This window comes from Phaseolus vulgaris, chromosome 3 (assembly GCF_000499845.2).
Source record: "Phaseolus vulgaris cultivar G19833 chromosome 3, P. vulgaris v2.0, whole genome shotgun sequence".
Lineage (NCBI taxonomy): Eukaryota > Viridiplantae > Streptophyta > Magnoliopsida > Fabales > Fabaceae > Phaseolus > Phaseolus vulgaris.
The window spans coordinates 1,262,700-1,283,632 of record NC_023757.2 but is presented as its reverse complement, the minus strand read 5'-3'; the positions used below and the strand labels follow the sequence as shown (position 1 = coordinate 1,283,632).

Sequence of the window (20,933 nt, the reverse complement as noted above, 5' to 3'; positions counted from 1 at the left end):
TATTATTAATAAATAGTTTTTAAATTGGTATCTAATTAGTTACATAAATTGGTATATAAAATTTTGGTATCTAATTAGATATCAATTTAGAAATCATTTATCAATATAATTTAGATATCAATAATTTATTTAATCTCTAAAATAGTATCTAATTTTGTAAATACAACAACTAATTATTTTTAGTCTTTAAAATTGATTTCTATTTTTTTATTTTTTTATTCAAGAGTTATTTTTATAATAGTATTATTGATATAAATATCTACTTATTTTCTTATGACTATTTTTTGTTAGAAAATTTGGCCGATTACTCAATGAGATTCTTTTTTTCTCTACCACAAGTTAATTAAAATAACCTTTGTAATTATTTTCAATTCCAATGATTATTTTAAAAATGTATAACAAATAAATAAACTAATCACTAACACACGTTTTTAAAGCACTTATTGTACCATAGCAAAGGACAAGGGTTGTTTTTGTCCTTAGGGAAAAAGTTGAAGAATTATGTAATTAACAAGTGTTAGTGAATGTTCCATCGCAAAGATTCTGAAAGCACGTTAAACACAATAAAATTTCACATAGATTTTGGGACAAGCTAAGATAAGATATGCACAAGTTAGGTATAGAAATTAATATATATTTGAACATGTATTGGGTATTGGTGGGTGTAGTTGGCTTCTTCTGCCAAACGCATCTCAACGTGTACACTTTTTTTTGGTGTCATTTCCTTCTTCATACTCATACTATTGCGTCTATTATATCTTATATTTTCTTTCTTCTTCATACCACAACATACAAAATATGTTAAGTCAAATTTTATGAAAAAAGTAATGATCTTAAGAGTGATTAGTCAATTTTTTTACACAAACTAATCATAATAATATCTAAACAAAACCTGCTATGATGGATAAGTATGAATTGGTTTGTATGAGAATCTTTCAAGGAATGACTTCTTCTTGGGTGGGACCATCTTTATTGATTTATACCTACAAATATTTGTTTTATTTATTTGAAAGAATATATTATTAAAAAATAATTTTAAATCTAACTCAATCTTATGATATTGATTTATAAGGTGAAATTTGTATCCACTTATATATTATTATAAAAGGTTTTTATCTCTAGTTGATATGAGATTTCAACACATGCTGAGATCGGTTAACTTGTGCGTGAAACTATATATTTATTGATGGTCCGATAATAACCTGATAGCAGTTGTTGATATAGGTCTAACACAAACATTCATTAGAATAGACTCTAAATAATTACAATACCATATTAAAATATAAGAAGTAGACTTTAAATATAACTTAATTTTATGCACAATAAAAAATCCTAAACATTCATTAGAATAGACTTCAAATGATTATAATACCATATTAAAAAATAAGAAGTGGACTTTAAACCTAACTTAATCTTTATGTACAATAAAATATTATTATATGAGATATCTAACCTAATAAGATATCTAAGATAACATATTATGCACAAGTTATGTTAGCAAGAATTTGATGCCAACAAACATTTATTGACATGTTTGAAAAACTTCCTTTCTACATTGTGTTGAATATAAGAAGAAAAACCCTCTATAATGATGATATATAATATGGTTTCTCTTAAAAGTAGTGATAGATTTTTAAAATGATTTTTTACAGCAAATATTAGTATAATATTTTTTAAATAACTATGAACCTTAGAATTAATCATGATATAATATTATATGGTATAAGTTTGGAGGTATTAATTATAGGAAGAAGATGAAACATGAGCCTGTGGGCTCCTTGGCTCTGCAAGATTCTTCTCTATTATTTTGTTTGAAAGAGACTGTTTTGTCATGCATCTTTAACAAGATAAACATTGAAAGTTGAAACCAAGTGCATCTATTTCTTAAGAGATCAGAAAAGGGTGGTTTTGTTACACCATCATGACAAGGCTTAGGTAAATGGATAAACTTTCATCAAGAGAATCCAATAATGATATTTAGATCAAAAATAAATATGGATAAGTTATTCATGTTATTAACAATTTTTCTAATAAAAACATGAAAATTAAATGAATTTTGTATGATTTTTTTTCTAAAATATTTTATAATTTATCACTCAAACAAGATGTTCCGGTACAATCAAAATATAATATCACATTATTTAGGAGACAAGGTCAATGACGATTTAAATACACATTCCTCTCCCAACCTAGTAAAGTACCTTTTAAGAACAAAACCGTAATAAAATGACCTCCAAAGTAAACAATATCTCAGATGTAATATAATGATTAACTCTAACAACGTTATCTCTCTTACTTGAAGTCGAAGTCGGAACTCAAGATAATAGTATTATAAAACCAATTTGAAGTAAATGATTAGTGAAGTTTCTTTTAAGTAGGAAAGTAGAATAATCATCTAATGCTTGAAATATTATGATGAAAATTGATATTAAAAAGTAATTTTTAATAATTATTAAAGTGTGTACGCAAAACACAGGTGATATCATATGTTTTAATTATAAAAAGAATAAAGAACTCATGCAAACAACTAATTAAAAATGGTATAATAAATCAAAATTTGAGTGAGTAGATTCAAAGATTGGAATAAGTTGGTGTCTGGTCAATGGAGTTTGGTTGAAAATTTGCTTCATACTTGGTGGCTGTTTCTTTCAACCATCGTTGTAGCTTTTTTCTATCTTGGTGCTATTCTAACCCTAGATTTGAAAATCTTCTTACTAATTAAATATAAATTTAAAAATTATTTATGAACAGTAAAACTTAATTTAAAAATCAATATAAGAACTAATTATTTTTAATTTTTAAAATTAATTAATTTATATGATAATTAATTGTTTTTAATTTTTAAAATAATTTTCTATTTAATAATTTTGAAGATAGTCATTAATTAATTTCTATTTAATTTCACCAAATATCACTAGTTGTTGATTGAAGGGTATATTTTGCCAACTCAATGAAGCAGAACTCATAACACTGCAATAGCAGAATTCAGAGATCCAATTTTTTTCAAATGAACAGAATCATACACCATCACCAATTATTCCTTGTCCAAATTCTTTCACAAAACTGCTAATATCAGTGGTTCACAACTATTCCATATGTAGAACTTCAACAACATTTATTTTTTTATTATCAAAATCATACTTTCACAAGTTTTCTAGCACTCTTGTGGACTTTGTATACAAAATTGTATCAAGCATTTTTTTTATCTCACTCCCTTGCTATTCTCATAAATTTACAACACACCCTGATGAGAAATTTCTTAGCCTACCTTGCCTCCACCACACATACATCATCAACTGCTACAATCAGTACAAGTTTTCAAACATGGATAATCTAAGCTAAAAAAAGAAATGAATGATCATTGTGATATTGGAAAAATGAACTGCTCCTGCTTCTTAATGTGCAGAAACTCATTCTTTCTTCAGAGTTCATATCAAAACTCACAGGATGGAAGGAAAACTGGTCCTTCAAAATTTCAAAAGCCTCTCTCCACAGATCCAACCTCTTTTATGTATCATGTGTTGTTCTTGAGTAGTTGTGAAACTCCTCTAATTTTATCTGCAAAATTCATATCTGCACATCACCTTTTCCATGTTTTTGTTTTGAATGTGAGATTTCCAGTTATAAGTCCGATTTTACATCATCATCTACCATGTTGTCACCTTCTGTTGTGGATGTGGCTTCCCCTGATTGTGTAGCCAATTGGAGAGGGCCCTGAGGAGAACCAGAACTTCTCCCCTTCAAGGATTCTTTCTGCATCCACAAGCCTCCAAGATCTACAGAAGTTGCAGCTGGAACTCTCCTTGTATGAAGTCTGTATTTCTGCAATCATAAAACGGCCATGCCATGTGTTAATCTCAAATCAAACATTAGGAGGCACAAGGAGAAATGGAACCACATGAACACACACTTGTAAATGACTCTTTACTTCATCGTTGGTCAGGCCATCAACCCTCATGAGTTCCCTAATTTGCTTTGGAGTAGCTGCTACAATTGAAATAACAAAGATTAGAGCATTATTAACTAAAATGTAATATGATTATGACCTATGAGACTGGTACACTACTCTTAAATGGTATGTCCGTGTTGGACACACGTATGAGACACTGACACTAGTATGATACGTATGAGTGAAGTGTCCAATTCAAAAAATATTTATTGAATTTCTGACAATTCTAACATGATTTTAACATAATTTTAAAAAGGAAAAAATGTATTAATTTTCTAAAGACTAAAATTTATTGTATAAATTTTTAGTATAATTATAAAAATGGTGAACAAATCATTTTGAACCAATAATGAAAATAAAAAAACTAAAACATATTGATACACATAAATCTTTATTGTCAATTTATATAATTATATAAGTTATCATGTCCTACGTATCTTCGTGTCGGTTTTCCTGTCTGTGTTGCCAAAAACCCAAATCTGTTTGTAAAGAACTTTCAGGGGATCATATAATATATATGCAATGCAATATGCAAAGTTTCCTGATTCTTGGCTGATCCAAACTGAACAAAAAAAGTAATTGTTTTCATATCCTCACAATTCAAGCATCAAATCCCTCAATTTATGACACTGCTACAATGTTTTTGGCTAATTCATCCATTAAAAACCCACCCACAGTTTCCATCAATCAAAATGCTAAGTGCCATTCTAAGAAGCAAAGTAGTTGTACTAGTTAGGTATGTTAGTTTTAAATCTTCTACCTTGAGAGCCTCCAAGCTCCTCTAATGCCTTGACAAATCGGTGATGCAACTCCGGCGACCAGCACCTCCTCTGTTTCCGGCCACTCTGAGGCAGCATCAGGGGAGAAGTGGCGGAGGAAACCACCCTGCTGGTTTTGGAACCACATCCCTCCCTTGCAGGTGTCTGAAGAGAAAGTCCACTCACAACACATTCTTCATCTGTTGCAAGGTAAGTGGACAAAGGCATAACAAATCCCCTCTTCACAGATTCTCTTTCTTCTCCCTTAATCTGCCATGGTTGTCAAATAACAGAAACCAAACAAAATCAAATTCATTATCTTTAAAGCACCCACTTCACATATAACAATCTCTGTAACTACCTTCTTTGGTTTCTGCTCCAATCTATATGCATTGCTCCTGTTACAAGCTTCATCATCATCACTGTTCCAAAGCTGGAAAGAACTCCCCCAATCATTCTTCTCCCTGCATTTCTCTTCCTTCTCACTTTCCTCTTTCTTCAGAGGAATGAACTCCTCCAAAACAGGCTCAGACTTGAAAGTTCTGCATTTCGCTAACTCCACCTTCAGAGCTGAAATTGCTGCAACCATAGAAACAAGAACAGTGCTAACATTAGCCCATTGAAATTTGAAGAGAAAACAAACACAACCCATCTGTCAAAAAACCATCAAAACACAATCTTTATCATCTTTATCAATCCAGCATCATCACAGGCACAAGAGATAATTCAAAAAACGCTTGCAAAAGTACTTAATAATTTCTGACTAACAGAGCCCGTCATCGAAAACAGAGCTGAAAGTCACGTTCATACGAGTCTTGTCTTTACCAAACAATCCAAACCAACATTGGTTTGACGTCAAAAAAGTGATTTGTATTTGAAGAGAAAACGAACCATCGTTTAAGAGGAACATGCAGAGAGGAAGTTCGCGTTTGAAGGGTTGGATCTTGAGCAATTCGAGTTCCAGTCTGCTGAGAAAGTCCTGCAGCAAGGACTTGTTGAGGGAGGCATTTGGGGTGGAGGAAAGGTGGCAGAGAAAATCAGTGACGGTTTTGGGAAGAAAAGAGGGTCTGAAATTTAAGCTTGGTTGTTCTTGAGGAACAGAATTCATGATGATGGTGTCACAGTGCAAGTTGAAAAGGGTCTTCTTTTTCTTTCTTCTTTCTCTCTGTTTTGTTTTGTGAGTTGCAGATTATTACTCTGTTTTTGTGCTTTGTTTTTTTTGAGTAAAAAAGTGGGAAAAGGAATGAAAGAAGAAGAAAGAGAAAGAGTTTGAGAAAGAATGAGAATTAAAAAAGGGAATTTATAGGTACAAGATTGGTGGGTTTGGACTTTGGAATTGGAATATGGAAGAGACTTTGATTGCGATTTCAGAATCAGAGATCTTTCAAAGGGGAATTTCAAATCAAATAATAATATATCAGTAAAAAAAAGTGAAAATATGGTTATATTAAAAATAATAAATGGTTTATTGTATAGAATTATGATGTGACCGTGGAATATCTCAGTGATTTGGAAACTAAAATATAAAAATATATAAAAAAATATATATATATATAAGGTTTTTTTAAAATCTAATTTTGTTAATATTATTAGTGAATAATTCCTAGTGATATTTTTTTTATAAATTTTAATTTTAAAAGTGTTTGTTCCTAGAAATATCGGATTCAATTTGACTTTTTTTAAGTAACAGTTCGAGTTTAAATAGTGTTAATAAAAAATATAATTAGCGCGGAAAAGTATACTGAAAATAACTAAAATGTTATTTATTGACAAAATCAACGAATATTCTGTCTTAAGAAATATATAATTAAAAAAATATAAGAAAAAGCTTATATAATTTTGATAAATTATATTAATTATCCTTGACGTTTTGTAAAATTATACAAGTATTTTCTATTTATTTCCATGTTTATCTTCCTTAGTTTAAAAAATCCAACATGACAATCGTTGACACCTTTTAGTAACACTTTTAAGCATTTAATAGATAATATTGCGATTTTGTGAAATCTTAAAAATATTAATATTTTTTTTGTTTTATAAAAAAAATTCCTCTCAAATGTTGATTAAATTATTAATAAAATACTTAAGGTTCTTATCGGAATATGTTATGCATTTTTTTTAATTTGCATAAATCAATGATGTATCAACTTCAACCACATAATAGATTATACTTTTTTATGTTTTTTTTTCTCTCTTTTGTTTGTTGTTGTTTTTCACATAAAATCAATGGCTCTTCAACCAGATACATATGTAAAGACAAGTATTCTTATCATTATAAGGGTGTAAATCAAAGTATAAGTTATTTAAAAGAATTATAAAGTGCGGGGACTTTAATTTAAATTATTTAAAACTTAAGATAATTAATTATAATTTTACAATGATATATCCAATACCTATATAATTTTTTTTATTTCTTTTAAAATATTTGCAAAATTTTTGGAACTTACATTAAGTTAATCCATGATTTGACATTAAAAAAAATCATGAAATCGAAACTCATTTTAAAGACAATAAATAATTAGTTGTTATAGTAACTAAATTAGAAATATTTTATAACTAAATAAATTTTTAATTTATAAATTAGTTTATATTATTGTTAAATAGTTTTTAAATTTGTATTTAATTAGCAACCAAAATTTTGATTACCAAAATTATAATATAAATAATTGGTAGTTAAAACCTTGGTAGCTAATTAGATACCAATTTAAAAAGTATTTAATAATAATAGAAATTAATTTAAAAATCATTTTTTTTAATTACTAACTTACTACTCTACTGTAACTAATTAATTTTACTCTTTAAAATTGATTTTTATTTGATAATTTTTTTAATAAGAAAAGAAAATTTTTGTAATAACAAAATGTAAAAGACTTAAAAATATAAGTTTTTTAAGTTATCTAATAGATTAATAATATTTTAAAATAAAAATATGACAAATATATATATATATATATATATATATATTTTGTCTGCATACCCAAATTTAAAGAGTTAAATATTATCTAACTCATATCATATCCAATGGTTACATAGATTTCCCATTTCAGATATCTTTAAATAATACGAATTTATTTGTAATCCTGTAAATGAGCTGCAGCTTTTAATAACAGATTTTTATAAGGGTTTTTTAAATTCAGATTTTATGGCAGTTTTGTTATGAAAGTTCCCTTCAAAATCATAAAGTTTAACAAAAGAAAATAATGCAGAAAATTCATATCAAAACTTTCAATTTAATAGATGTTAAAAATAAAATAAAAAAAGTTAGTGGACATTCCAACAATAACAAAAATATTCTACCATGTTCAATTGAAGACCTAAAATTATTCAAACTTCTTATAAAAAAATAAAATTATTCTAATTAATTTGGGATTTGTAAGACAAAAAAAATGAAAGTTGCTAAAAAAGAAAGTTCCTCCTTGAAGAACATGAATACCTGTGCCAATATTCTTCAGCATTCAATGCTTCTAGGAATGTGTACCATGCTAGGAACAGATTAAACATTATTTATACAATGATTTATTATATTTTTTACACCATTTATAATGATAAAGAGATACACTAAATAATAATGTATAAATTATTATAAAGGTCTCCCATCTTAAAAAGTTTATAAAAAAATTATGAGAAATGTCTTTAAATTATTATAAATGTGTCACGTCTTAAAAAGTTTATAAAAAATTTATAAGTAACGTCTATATTTCAGCTTATATAAATAATAAAATTGCAATGATGAGATTAATTTTTTTTAAGAATGAGCAAGGACATTTTTTTTCCATGGAACAAATTATAGCATTGAATTGAAACAAAAGTGGAGGCATGGAATTTTGGTTTGTTTGACAAAGACAAAGTGGTAAATTCCCTAATTTTTTATGACAAAAAATAAAATAAAAAATAGTCAAAATGTGTTCACAATGAGAAATTGTTCTATACGGTTAAAAATAAAAAATACAAAAAAATGAATTTTTAAAAATATAAATTTATGTAAAAAAATAAATTTTTATTAAAAAATTATTAAATAATACCTTTAACTATATAATTATCAAAATAACATTTTCTTAAAATAAAATTATAATAAAAATTCACAATACACTCCTAAATCTAGAATAAAGGTATCCTTATAAATATGTTGACCTAAACCCTAAACTCATATCAGGTAAATGTGTACATTTAATACTCTCAATTATTAAATATCAAACACTAATTTAAACATTAAAGAACTTTTACACATACTCCTTTTACTAATCAAAATACGACAATCGAATACCATTACCAATCGATACCTAAAAGGTTGAAAAACGTACACTAAGATAGAGATAAAAGTTAGGATGCATCATAATACTCAAAAATCAATGTTTCATTTTGATTTAATTAATTTGATTTGTTTATATAAAAAAAAATATGTTAGATATCACTATATTACTTGACATCTCAGACTGACACCTCAACTAACAATAATACTAACAACAATCATTTGAGATAAAGTTAATTTGATTTTTATGAAATATAATTTGTAACAAAAATTGGTTGAAAAGAACATAAGATACCTTATCTAAGCTTTAGACGAATACTAAATAAAATTCCTTCACGTGAAGAGCAACTCTAGTTCATGTTGTGTCACTCCCCCACCACCTCCTTCCTCATGAAGGCATCTATTTGTTTCCAATCCACCATGATAAAAAAAGGAAAAAAGAAAAAAAACTTAGGAGTTATTTTAATAATTTCTAAAGGATGGAATATTTACAATGAAAAACATTTTATTTTCTGAATATTTTATATTATCAATAAACTTTTAGAATTAAATAAGTTTCGTGTCTTTGATATATGATGATTTTTATTTTGAATATTAAATATTTTAAAAAATGGATATTAAATCAATTAAACATTTTTATTTAAGTCTTTTTCATTGCTTATATTAATTTTACTCTTCATATATTAATTAAGGTAAACCATGTGTGACATAATCTAAAGTGTTAAAAGTTATATATATTGATAGTACATGTAATCATACAATAAAAAAAATACATGTATTTTATTATGATAAAAACCAAGTTGAGAGAATAAATGGGAGATTTAAAAATATTTTAGGATAAGTTAAAAGAGACCACGTGATAATATAGATAAAATATAAGCATATTAGCAAATTAAAATATTTTTGCGAAAATCATTTTCTCATGTAAGCATAATTATAACTAATTAAAATAGTATTTCTCACAAATGATTTATTTCGAAATAATCAATGCACAAAATTTACACAAAACGCGTATTTATCAGATTTTTTTTTTTTTGAAATTTTCAAGAATCGAAAGAAAGGGTGGATATGGTTTATTCTTATAAACTTTTGTAAACTTTGGCATAATAAGTAATTTTGTTAAACAACTAAAATATAATATTATTTGTTATAAAGTATATTAGATAAGAGTAAAAGTTAAACTTACATTACTTATATAAGTTTTCATTTATGCTTTTAACAATTTTCACACAATCATTAGTCATATATGTTGTTTTTCTTGTCCTTGGTTTCTTTCTCATTTTTCCTTAACAAGCAAAAACATTACATTTTTTAAATTATTTTTTATTTTCGAATTAAATATTTGTAATTAATAATATATTTTAAAAATATAATTAGAATAATTTGTATATTTCAGAAATGAAATTCTGAAATAGAATTGAAAAACTAAAATTCCATTTCAGAAAAACAAATATGGAATACAAAAGATAAATTATGAAAAAAAAAACTCCAAAAAATAAAATCCAGAAATTTTAACCTGATCAAAAGATTCCGAAATAAAAAAAAAATGTTCTAAAATCCAGAAATATATTAAAAAATATAAAATCTTGAATGTATTTTGATAATTTAAAAAGTGAAAAAGACATTTTTATCATTTTCCACAAGACATCAGGTGAAGAAAGCAATTGGTCTTGTCATATGGGTTCTGTCTCGACTCAAATTATGTATTGGGCTTCGTTATTTCTTTGGGCTGGATAAAGTATATAAAAAAAATTATTTCATAGAAAATTAAAAAAAAATATTTGGATAAATTTTAAATTCATAGGGATATTTTTAAATTAAAAAATAATTAAAATAAAAAACAGAGTTAAAGTGGAAGTTATAAGCTGGTTTTGAAAAAATCACTTTTTTTCATTCTGGAGAGGATACAGCTCACTCATTCCTTATCATGACAATAAAAGTGAATAAAATAAAGTTGTAATCACTTTCTCATAAATGGACAATACCAAGAATATTTTTTTAAACTCCAAACCAACTGAAAATGCTACATTCTTCAGAATTTGTTTTTATTCCCTAAAACAAACCCATTATTACATTTAAAAATATTTTTTTAAAAAACAAATAATGCAAAGTCTTAAGCGAGAAACATCACAGGTAAAATTTTTACGAAATATATTCTAACAAGTTAAAAACTTGCTCGTGGGAAGAAGGATAAAAAATAAACTTACTCTGTCCTACGAAATAAGGGTGTTCAAATTTCGTGTTCTTTCAACAAGGCACATATCTTGATGTGTCGAAAGTTGATGTTGTTATTTTTTGTAAACTTTTAAATGTTAATGTGTTGGAAATCTTCCTTAATGTCTTTTTAAAGATTTTTCTTAATGATAAAAGAAACAAATAGAAGGAGATTAATATTAGAATCAGAACTTGTAACCAATTTGTTATTATCAAATTTAGAAGTATACAAACATAAATACGCTAGACGATTTAGTGTAGCAAAAACAATATCACGCAAAAGAAGTCTAAAACATACTATGTGATGATAAACCATGACATATTTATTGATTACTTCTTAATAAACATATAAAAAATCGAATGCAATTATCCACAAAATATTACAATAAATCATACACTCAAACAAATAAGAATAAATTATAAATTACATAGTTCAATTTTCTCTATTTTTGAAACCTCTATAATATTAAAAATACAGTATTTTACATATCAATAGTGATGTAATTAGTACTATGATAATGATAATAGAAAGTTTTAACTAACTTAAGGAAGCATTATCCTCTAATATCAACTTAGAAAAAAACCCTATCTATTAGATAATCTAGCATAATAAGATGATAAATACATTCTTAATATTTTCAAATTAGAAATTGATTCTTAATAAACCATGTTAATATAAGTAATGTTACTAAATATACTAAAAAATCTTGCTATGAAAGATTATGTTTGTTTGGAGGAAACTCTTACAAACATTTTTAAAAAATAAAAAATAAAACTACTTTCTCCTTACACTAATAAAAAACTAAATTTTGGAGGAACTAATAGATCTCTTTTTGCATACTAAACTAATTTTACTTTTCCTTTTTCAGTTTTTTTCTCGAAAAAAGAAAATATCCTCATTAATTTTATGATACAAGTGAGTTTTAAAATAGAATATGTTATTAATATACACTGGTTGTCCAATAAATGATTTTCCTTTGCTTCGACACGAAGTTTCGACCACTTTAATACAGTGCCTTTACTACAAACCAAACAAAGAACATTTTTATTAACTTATCCATCTACTTTTATAATGCTTATATATGCATACATTATTGTTCCAATTTTTATATATTATTTCTTGGTCTTGTTTCTCACACCATTCTCTCACACTTATTATAATCTCTGCTCAATTATGGCTGCTCCCTCTCTAACTCACACTCATAATTGGTGAAATCAAAGTTATGATTTTAAAACTTATAAAGTAACTTAAATACAATCATGCCAACAACTCTTATTATTCATATACATGTTCGAAGAAGATTCATTTCTAGTGTAATTCATCTTGAAAAAAATTATTTCCAAAGTTTATAATGTGGCATTATTTCCAAAGTTTATAATGTGGCTTGTGTTCCTACAAGATCTAAACCCTGCAGAACACTTCCTCTTCTGATGATTTTTTCGTCTTTCCGGTCTTTCGGTTAGTCTTCTTTCAACTGGATCTTCTTTGGTCTGGACACGATGGAGGGAGTACCTGCGAAGACACTCCGATAATCAAGTCAGACCGAGAGCTAAGTACCAGAAGAGTGGGGAGTGAATAGTCACCTTGGTTGTTGTGTCTCTTCTGCTATTTATACTGCTCTAGATGGGCTATGACTGCTATGGATTTGCTTTAGGGTCCAAACGAAGGCCCACTTAACCGTGCTTCTCACCTAAGTTGGCTTGTTTATATACAATTACGTGTTTAGTTTTGCATCTTGTCGTCTAGTTGACTTTGTCGTCTGGTCGGTCTTTCGACCATCCGGATACAACTTGTTTAACTAATCATCTTCATTAAATTAAATTTACTTTGATAATGTTGATTATGATCATTTCATAAGCGATTTCATTGTAATTATATAAATAGAGAAAAGATGAAATAAATATACCATATTATTATTATTATAATATTAATAATACTCCAAGATATAATCCAATTCCATTAAAATAGTAAAAAAAATGAAGCAATAGTTAAATTATGTGATTGATTACTCTTTTCTCCCAACCAACAAGGTTTGAAGTTAGTTGAAGTAGAAAAATAGTAAAGAGGCTTGTTAATTTCACAGTCTGTAGTTGACACGTTTCACTGATTTAGTGACAAATAAATATGAACTGATCAGATCATCATTGGAATTGCTGAAAGCACAAAAAGGAAAATCCAAAGGAAAAAAAGAAAAATTAAGAAATTAAAAATCTGCTGCCTCATGCATCTCAGATTCTCACAGGTTTGGATAAAATCAAAAAGATAAACTTTGGTGTAAGAAGGCACACAGAAAGAGAAGAGAGGGAGAGAAAGAGAAAAGCAGAGAGGTTTCACGTTCAGGTTCAGGTTCAGTTTCACTTTCACGAGCCTATCACCGACCCTCTGCTCTGCAACTTCCAACTTCAACCACTGCGAACTCTGAAACAAAGAATAAAATATCCCCATTTAGTTTGGTTGGTGAAAGTTGAAACCTTTTCACGGGCTCCAGTACCAGCTTTGCCTTGTTTTATTTTGTCAGCAACGACCCTGGTTGTGATTTTCAAAGATCTGATCTGGGTTGTGGATATTTCAATGTGAGAGTTAAGGTTTTGTAGTTGGGGTGGTGTTGTTTTTGGTGCATAGTGATAGAAAAAAATAAAGGTGGGATTTTTAAAGGGGTGGAGATGGATCGTTCTGCGATGACTGTTGGGCCAGGAATGGATATGCCAATCATGCATGACAGTGATAGGTATGAACTGGTCCGTGATATTGGGTCGGGGAATTTTGGGGTGGCTAGGCTCATGAGGGACAAGCACACTGAGGAGCTTGTTGCTGTGAAGTATATAGAGAGAGGTGAAAAGGTTTGTTTTCCATTTTAGCTTAATTTTTCTACTTTTGTTCTTTTTTCGTGAATTAAGTTTTCTTTTTTTCTTTATTGTGCTTGTAAAGTTTTGGTTTGGGTGGGGGATTTTCGCAACTGAAGTCTGTAGTTTATGATTTGATTGGTTGGGTTCTTTGTTGGATTTCAGTCTTTTTACAATTAAGATGTGTATGTGCTGCCTAATCTAATTGTATGTACTGGTTTTGCTGTTCTTGTATTTGGATAGAATTTGAGCTTAGTATGGTACCCCCATGTCTCTTTTGTGTGGAAGACCCCTGAACTCTTGCAGTTTTCAAACGCATAATGATAAGTGTTGTTTTTGGTTCTAAATGATAGCAGACTTTCTTAGCTAATGTTATAGCTGCCTTAGACCCTCCACACTTGTTTGTTCAATAAGCCCCATGTCCACCACCATTCCCCCTTATGATGAAGCTTAGCTAGAGTTCGTGGAATCAATTTAATTGGATTTTACATGCTAAGTAGAGTTAATTGAAGTTTGAAAGGTATTGTGTTGCATGCATGTGGTTTTCCCTGCATTACATTAAGCTCAACTATGTTTTTTTCTTAACAGATAGATGAAAATGTACGAAGGGAAATTATAAATCACAGATCATTGAGGCATCCCAATATTGTCAGGTTCAAGGAGGTTTGTTCTCTTAACCCTGTACACATCCAAAGTCTTGGCCTATTTCTTCCTACCTGTACCTGAGGCTTATTTTAATCAGTTCTCATTCTCTGCAAGTATAGGTCATACTAACCCCTACACATTTGGCTATTGTGATGGAATATGCTTCTGGAGGAGAGTTATTTGAACGGATTTGCAAAGCAGGACGATTTGGTGAAGATGAGGTTCTCATCTGTTCCAATCACCCATTCTTGTTACAGTGTTGTTGTAGTTACGACTTACCCTTAATGCCTATTATGTTTTGTTGCAGGCACGGTTCTTCTTCCAACAACTTATATCAGGGGTTAGCTTCTGTCATGCAATGGTACATAAGTTTGGCAATTTTAGTCTTTACTTTCTCATTAGTGCATTTTCTGCCTGAAAGATATAGTAAATTTCTGACTTCAAGGTCTCTATTTATGTTCTTCAATAAAGCAAGTATGCCATCGTGACTTAAAGTTGGAGAACACATTGTTGGATGGTAGTCCAGCTCCTCGTTTGAAGATTTGTGATTTTGGGTATTCGAAGGTGCTATTCTTTCTTCATACCATCTAATTTGTTGATATCTTCGCCTTTACAATACCTGCATTCCAGATTGTTGAAATCACATTTGAACTGGGCACTGTTTAGAAAGTTCATTTCAATTTTATGGTACCCCAAGATCAAGACATTTCTTCATCAGTCCATTGCCTTTGTGAATCAGTTTGTATTATCTGTGACACAAATCTTGATTGTCTTACTTTTGCAGTCCTCTGTACTACATTCACAACCAAAATCTACAGTCGGTACCCCTGCATACATTGCTCCTGAAGTTTTGCTTAAGAAAGAATATGATGGCAAGGTATTATGTAACTTCTATCCCCAAAGAAAATTCATAGAACTGTTGTATCAGCTTATTTGGTTCTTATAGTTTGCAATTTTCCATTCGTGACCACAACCACCTGTTAGTTGGTTCCATGCAATGTAGAATCTACCATCTTAAAGTCAGTAAAAGACACTATCAATTGTAACTTCTAGGTGTTTCATGGAAAAACATATAATGATATGTTCTGTAATCACTAGGAGTTTAATTGGATTGTCACTGCTTTAGCATCATCCCCCACTTGTTAAATTATAATATGGTTAGTAGACTTTGGTTGATAACTTGAGTTGGTATGTTTGGGTATCCACAGCAGACAAGACCTACAACTTACAAGGCTCACAATGCAATACTTTTCACCTTAACCAGAATATTGAGCTCTTTCTCCCGAAGAATAGAACATAACCAAGAGTGTGAAATGAAAAATCTTTTTTTCTATTTAAGACTCATTGCAATCTCTTTCATAGTTCCCAGTGTGAAGGGCTATTTGCATCTCATTCCTTTCTCTGTGTATGTTTCTTATCGGTGGTTGTGGACCTTTAAGAGGAGAAGTTTCACAAATGTGAGACTAATAGATAATCATGCTTGAAATATGTATGCTTTTCATTTATGGTTGGAAAAATTTGAGTAATGTTATGCTTTATCTCCTACCCATGAAACTAAATTTTAGATTATAATGTCAAAGCACTGCTTTCAGGACAGCTTTGCATGTTTTTTAATAATTATTCACAAATACTTTGCACTGAAAGTGTCATTCAACTATGACTCAGATTGCAGATGTGTGGTCCTGTGGGGTGACCTTATATGTCATGTTGGTGGGTGCATATCCTTTTGAGGATCCAGGGGAACCTACAAATTTCCGAAAGACGATTCAGGTAACATACTGCACCTGTGTTTAGGTCAATTCAGTATTATAATCCAGTTACTTTTCTTAAACTGTTGGATTTTGCAGAGGATTTTGAAAGTCCAGTACTCAATTCCTGATTATGTTCAAATATCTCCTGAATGTCGTCATCTAATCTCAAGGATCTTTGTCGCAGATCCTGAACAGGTCAGCTTATAATTTTAATTATCTTTTCAATCTGAAAATTGTGTGCTTCATTTATAATTATACTACTGAATCTTAAAAAAGTGTTAGCAACACATTTTCAATTACCCTTCTAACTCTCTTCTAAAAGAGAGCTAGCTAGAGAATTTCTAACACTCTAACATGCTATTAACTATTAGTTAAAATTTATTGAGAACTACAAAATCATGAGTGAGGGTTGCTGAATAAGAAGCAGAATCTACAAAATTTGTCATTTCCAATCATTCTGGGCCGATAACAAGAGTTTGAACACATTTTCCTTGTCAAAAGTGGAAGTGAAATGAATCTTTAAATCTATATTCCATTTCAAGTTAAGGCCCTCTTGTTTGTTTCTTAAATATGGAGACCAATATTGTTTTATGCAGAGAATAACCATTCCTGATATTCGAAGCCACGGGTGGTTTCTGACGAACCTTCCGGCCGATCTGATGGTGGACAACACAATGAGCAACCAGTTTGAGGAGCCTCATCAACCAATGCAGAGTGTTGAAGAGATCATGCAGATAATTAGAGAGGCTACAATTCCTGGAGCCAAAACTCAGTCTCTCAACCAGTATCTCACTGGTAGCTTGGACATGGATGATGATGACATGGACGAGGACCCTGAGACGGATTCTGATCTTGATATTGATAGCAGTGGAGAAATAGTTTATGCAATGTAAGTTGCTGGCAGACACTGTAAACTGACTTCTCTCATCAATTTATAATACATACAATGGATTGTTCAGTGGGTTTGTTAGAGTGTGTGGAAGAAAAACATTTCACATATGAAGGGGAAGGATTCTGTGATGAAAATCTTATATTGTTAGGATCCACCCTGCTTGTATTTTATGGTCTTTGATGATCCAATGTTGTCTTTCATTTCTGGCATCTATTCAGGTTTGTGTTCCACTCTTTAAAAGTTCTTAGTTAAGTTTATATGTTCTTAATATAATATTTTTACACTACTTTTCATTATTGGGGTCATTAATTTTTTCAGTAGATTTCACTTAAAAGGATCCTATTTAGATCAATGTTAAAATGGAAGCTTAATTATGATAAAGGTAAAGTATTTTTTCGAAGTCACTAATTAAAAATTACAGATTCTATTTTCACGTATGTGTCTAAAAAGCATAACAGATAAATGAACAAGAGAGATGCACCTAAGGGTAAGGCTCAATAAAATGCAGATTGAGTGCAAAAATCAACAAAAGCAACGAATTAAACATTATAAAGAAAATTATGAAACTTGAACAATGTTCAGGTAACAAATCAATCAGAAAAGTTTGCTCTCATCACAAGCCACCATTCTGTCAAAATCCTCTCCCTCTAGATGAATGTTTCCAACAGTGTCCTTAACTCGGAAGACCTTGTGCTTAAATATGACAAGAGACACATCAAAAGTACTACCACCTAGATCAAAAATGAAAATATTGCGCTCCTAAAAACAGGACTCTTTCTTTCTGCACCTCCATCTCCATATCTTCTTCTGCCACCTCCATACACAATATGAAAATACATTTTTGTCCTTCTTGTGTCACCTCCATAGAGTAGTTTCTGGATTATGTAATTCGGAAACTTATTTGAAAAAAGAGTTCTGGATTACGTAATCTGGAAGTTAAATAAAACTTCTGGATTATATAATCCGGAGAATAATCATGCATCTGAAAAATGGCTTCCGGATTATGTAATCCGGTAACTAATTATAAATTTGAAAAATGACTTTCGGATTACATAATCCAGAATATTATAAAGGGGCATTTTTGAAAATTTGAAAACTTATGGAGGTGAGAGAAGAAGGTATGAAGGTGCAGGAAGAAACAGTCTAAAAACAGTTAGTCTTCTTGTCAAGGCTCATTGATTATCCTCGTAACATTGAGACCAACAATGACTTCACAATCTTTCATGCTATGAGATTCGGAGACTTGGACATGTCTCTTAAATGGTGTGTTAGATTCGAACACATATATCGGACACTGATACTCATAGGACAAATGAAATGTCTAATTCAAAAAATATTTGTTAGATTTCAGACAATTTTATCACGGTTCTAATACGATTTTAAAAAGGAGAAATATATTATTTTATAAAAACTCAAATTTATTGTATAGTTTTGTATTATGATTATAAAATTAAAGAACAAATTATGTTAAAATCTTTATAATCAATTTATATAATTTATAATTATAAAATATATAGATTTGTGTTTTCTTAATTGTCTCGTATCTCTCCTGATTTTAGTTTTCAGTAAATTTGAATGAACAAAAAGTAGTGTTGCAAGAAGTGTGTTAAGAGTGTGTTTCTAATATTCCTCTGATATCAATTTCTTAGAATTAAGCAACCGTCTTAAACTGTTGGAACATCAGAGTTAGTGTGATTTATTTGAGTATAGTTGTTTAGAATTTCATAACAACAGCTAATTGTAACTGTGTTAATTTAAACAACTTTATAATCAGCTGAATTAAGAGTTTAATACAAATGAATAGCTAGTTATTTCATGTCTTCTGTGATAGAAGACAGAAATAGTAACTTCTGTGAATTATATTTCCCCTTATGTTCAATTCGTAGTTTTTTTTATATATTTTAAAATAGACAGTAAAAATGAACGAGTTATACTTTATTTTTTAATATAAAAAGAACATTTTTATGGTGGTAAATGGTTATAAATATTGTCTATGTTTTTCACTTTTTCTGCCATTGTATTGCTAAAAGTAAATAATTTAAATATCTTATTATTACTTTTAGTATTTAAAAGGTTAAATGAACTTTTAAATCTCTATTGTCATTTTTAAAATTTATTATAAAAACGGTAATGTATGTACGAAACTAATTGTTAGCCATGCACGTTGAGATAATAGTAAGAAAGAAAATCTTCAAAATAAAATAAAATTATATATATATATATATATATATATATATATATATATATATATATATATATACTTATATATCTTTAAAGATGATTCTTCTCTTTTGGTATATACATTTATTTTGTTCACTTTATTCTATACAAATATTTTATTTTATTATTTTAAAAATATATAATAAGAAGTATTTTGTCATTTTATTGTTTCCTATCATTTCTTCTATTCGGTATTTAGTTTTATTTTTTTAACAACTCACTTCCCTCCCTATATATCTGAAGTTTTAGTTTCTTCCCTCAGCATCTTTTCTCTTGGAAACACACTTCCCATTCTCACCTTTTTACTTTTCTATTTTTTTTTTAAATATTTACTCTCATTCTCATTTTTTTTTATTTTGTTCTAATTGTTTCATCTTCTTTACATGTATTGTGTTTTTGTATATAAAATTTTATATATAACTTTTATATTGATTTACAGTTGTCGTCGTCATCAAGCGCACGAAGTTTGGTCCCTTGGTTGAATTAAAACGGGTACTCTTCGTCCAACACTCTCTCTTCTCAAATTCCCCTCACTCCCTGTGTTTCTCTCACTCTTAAATGACTAAGTTACTCAATTTCTTTTTCATAAGACCCTACAAGTGTAAATCTAACCACATTTCGTTTTCTGCGTTTTAGATATCCACGAGGCGTTTCAATTATCTACATCGTGTCTTTTGCTTATTTCTTCACTATTTTCCCTCTAAATCTTTTTTTTCTTTATTAAAGACTCAAATGTTTTTTTTTTTATCTAAAGCACTAAAATGATTGTTTTATAAACATTGACCATTCACTACTTCTTTTCTGTCTTCAAAAATCATTTTTAAGCCTTTAAAACTAAAAATACATAAATGTTCTATTAAGCTTATTTACATGTTTTTGTTTTGTTTTCAGGCTTCCTCGATACGAAGGTGTAGAAGTCATTAATCCAAAAGTAAAGAAGACCCAGAGGAGGAAACACAAAGATGAAGATGGAAACAAGAGTTTTTATTTATTTATTCATTCCCATTGACTCTCTTATGTAAAGAAAATAGATGATTAGTCGAAGATGATGCAATCATATATTTGTATTTGTTTAGATGTAACATTAGTGACACTAAAATTATAAAAATATTCTTTCTCATTTGTATATTTAATTGATAGATTTAGTTTTAATAAATCTTATTAAATACATAATATACATATAATCTCTTTTATTTAATTTTTAATATTAAACATGACTATATATAAATAATAAAATAAAAAATACGGATACATAGGCGCAACGAAGCTAAACCCTAAACCATAAACCTTAAGAATGCATCATAAGTTTTTGCAAAGTGAAAAACTAACTAATCAACAAAACCTTACCCAATTATTTTGCCAAAATTCTAAAGCTCGCTGCTGCAGGAGTCTTGGAACACAAGCAAGAAGG

General features: G+C 29.0%; 2 protein-coding genes across 5 annotated transcripts; one reads left to right on the top strand and one right to left on the bottom strand.

Annotated features, from left to right (window-relative positions):
- Positions 1 to 3,098: 3,098 nt before the first annotated feature.
- LOC137806117 (myb family transcription factor EFM-like) lies at positions 3,099 to 6,070 on the bottom strand. 4 transcript variants are annotated; one of them, XM_068606075.1, is made up of 5 exons: positions 5,599 to 6,070; positions 5,069 to 5,286; positions 4,710 to 4,977; positions 3,911 to 3,984; positions 3,099 to 3,822 (listed from the first exon to the last, which is right to left on the bottom strand). In XM_068606075.1, the coding sequence occupies exons 1-5, from the start codon at positions 5,813 to 5,815 to the stop codon at positions 3,622 to 3,624; spliced, it is 978 nt and encodes a 325-aa protein (XP_068462176.1). In that variant the 5' UTR covers positions 5,816 to 6,070; the 3' UTR covers positions 3,099 to 3,621. The 4 variants fall into 4 exon arrangements, with proteins under 4 accessions (XP_068462176.1, XP_068462175.1, XP_068462177.1 ...); XM_068606074.1 differs by having other exon boundaries at positions 3,911 to 3,987; positions 5,599 to 6,068; XM_068606076.1 differs by having other exon boundaries at positions 3,929 to 3,987; positions 5,599 to 6,068.
- Positions 6,071 to 13,234: 7,164 nt separating this feature from the next.
- LOC137806114 (serine/threonine-protein kinase SRK2E) lies at positions 13,235 to 17,515 on the top strand. Its single transcript, XM_068606071.1, has 9 exons — positions 13,235 to 14,011; positions 14,603 to 14,677; positions 14,779 to 14,880; positions 14,967 to 15,020; positions 15,131 to 15,223; positions 15,444 to 15,536; positions 16,325 to 16,429; positions 16,507 to 16,605; positions 17,007 to 17,515. The coding sequence occupies exons 1-9, from the start codon at positions 13,835 to 13,837 to the stop codon at positions 17,301 to 17,303; spliced, it is 1,095 nt and encodes a 364-aa protein (XP_068462172.1). The 5' UTR covers positions 13,235 to 13,834; the 3' UTR covers positions 17,304 to 17,515.
- Positions 17,516 to 20,933: the final 3,418 nt, after the last annotated feature.

Coding starts and splice junctions, on each gene's coding strand:
- LOC137806117 (XM_068606074.1), bottom strand. CDS start 5,815: ATGAATTCTGTTCCTCAAGAACAACCAAGCTTAAATTTCAGACCCTCT. Junction 5,287..5,598: donor CATGTTCCTCTTAAACGATG/GTTCGTTTTCTC, acceptor CTATGGTTGCAG/CAATTTCAGCTCTGAAGGTG. Junction 3,988..4,709: donor GGAGCTTGGAGGCTCTCAAG/GTAGAAGATTTA, acceptor TTTCAATTGTAG/CAGCTACTCCAAAGCAAATT.
- LOC137806114 (XM_068606071.1), top strand. CDS start 13,835: ATGGATCGTTCTGCGATGACTGTTGGGCCAGGAATGGATATGCCAATC. Junction 14,678..14,778: donor ATATTGTCAGGTTCAAGGAG/GTTTGTTCTCTT, acceptor CTGCAAGTATAG/GTCATACTAACCCCTACACA. Junction 15,537..16,324: donor AGAAAGAATATGATGGCAAG/GTATTATGTAAC, acceptor ACTATGACTCAG/ATTGCAGATGTGTGGTCCTG.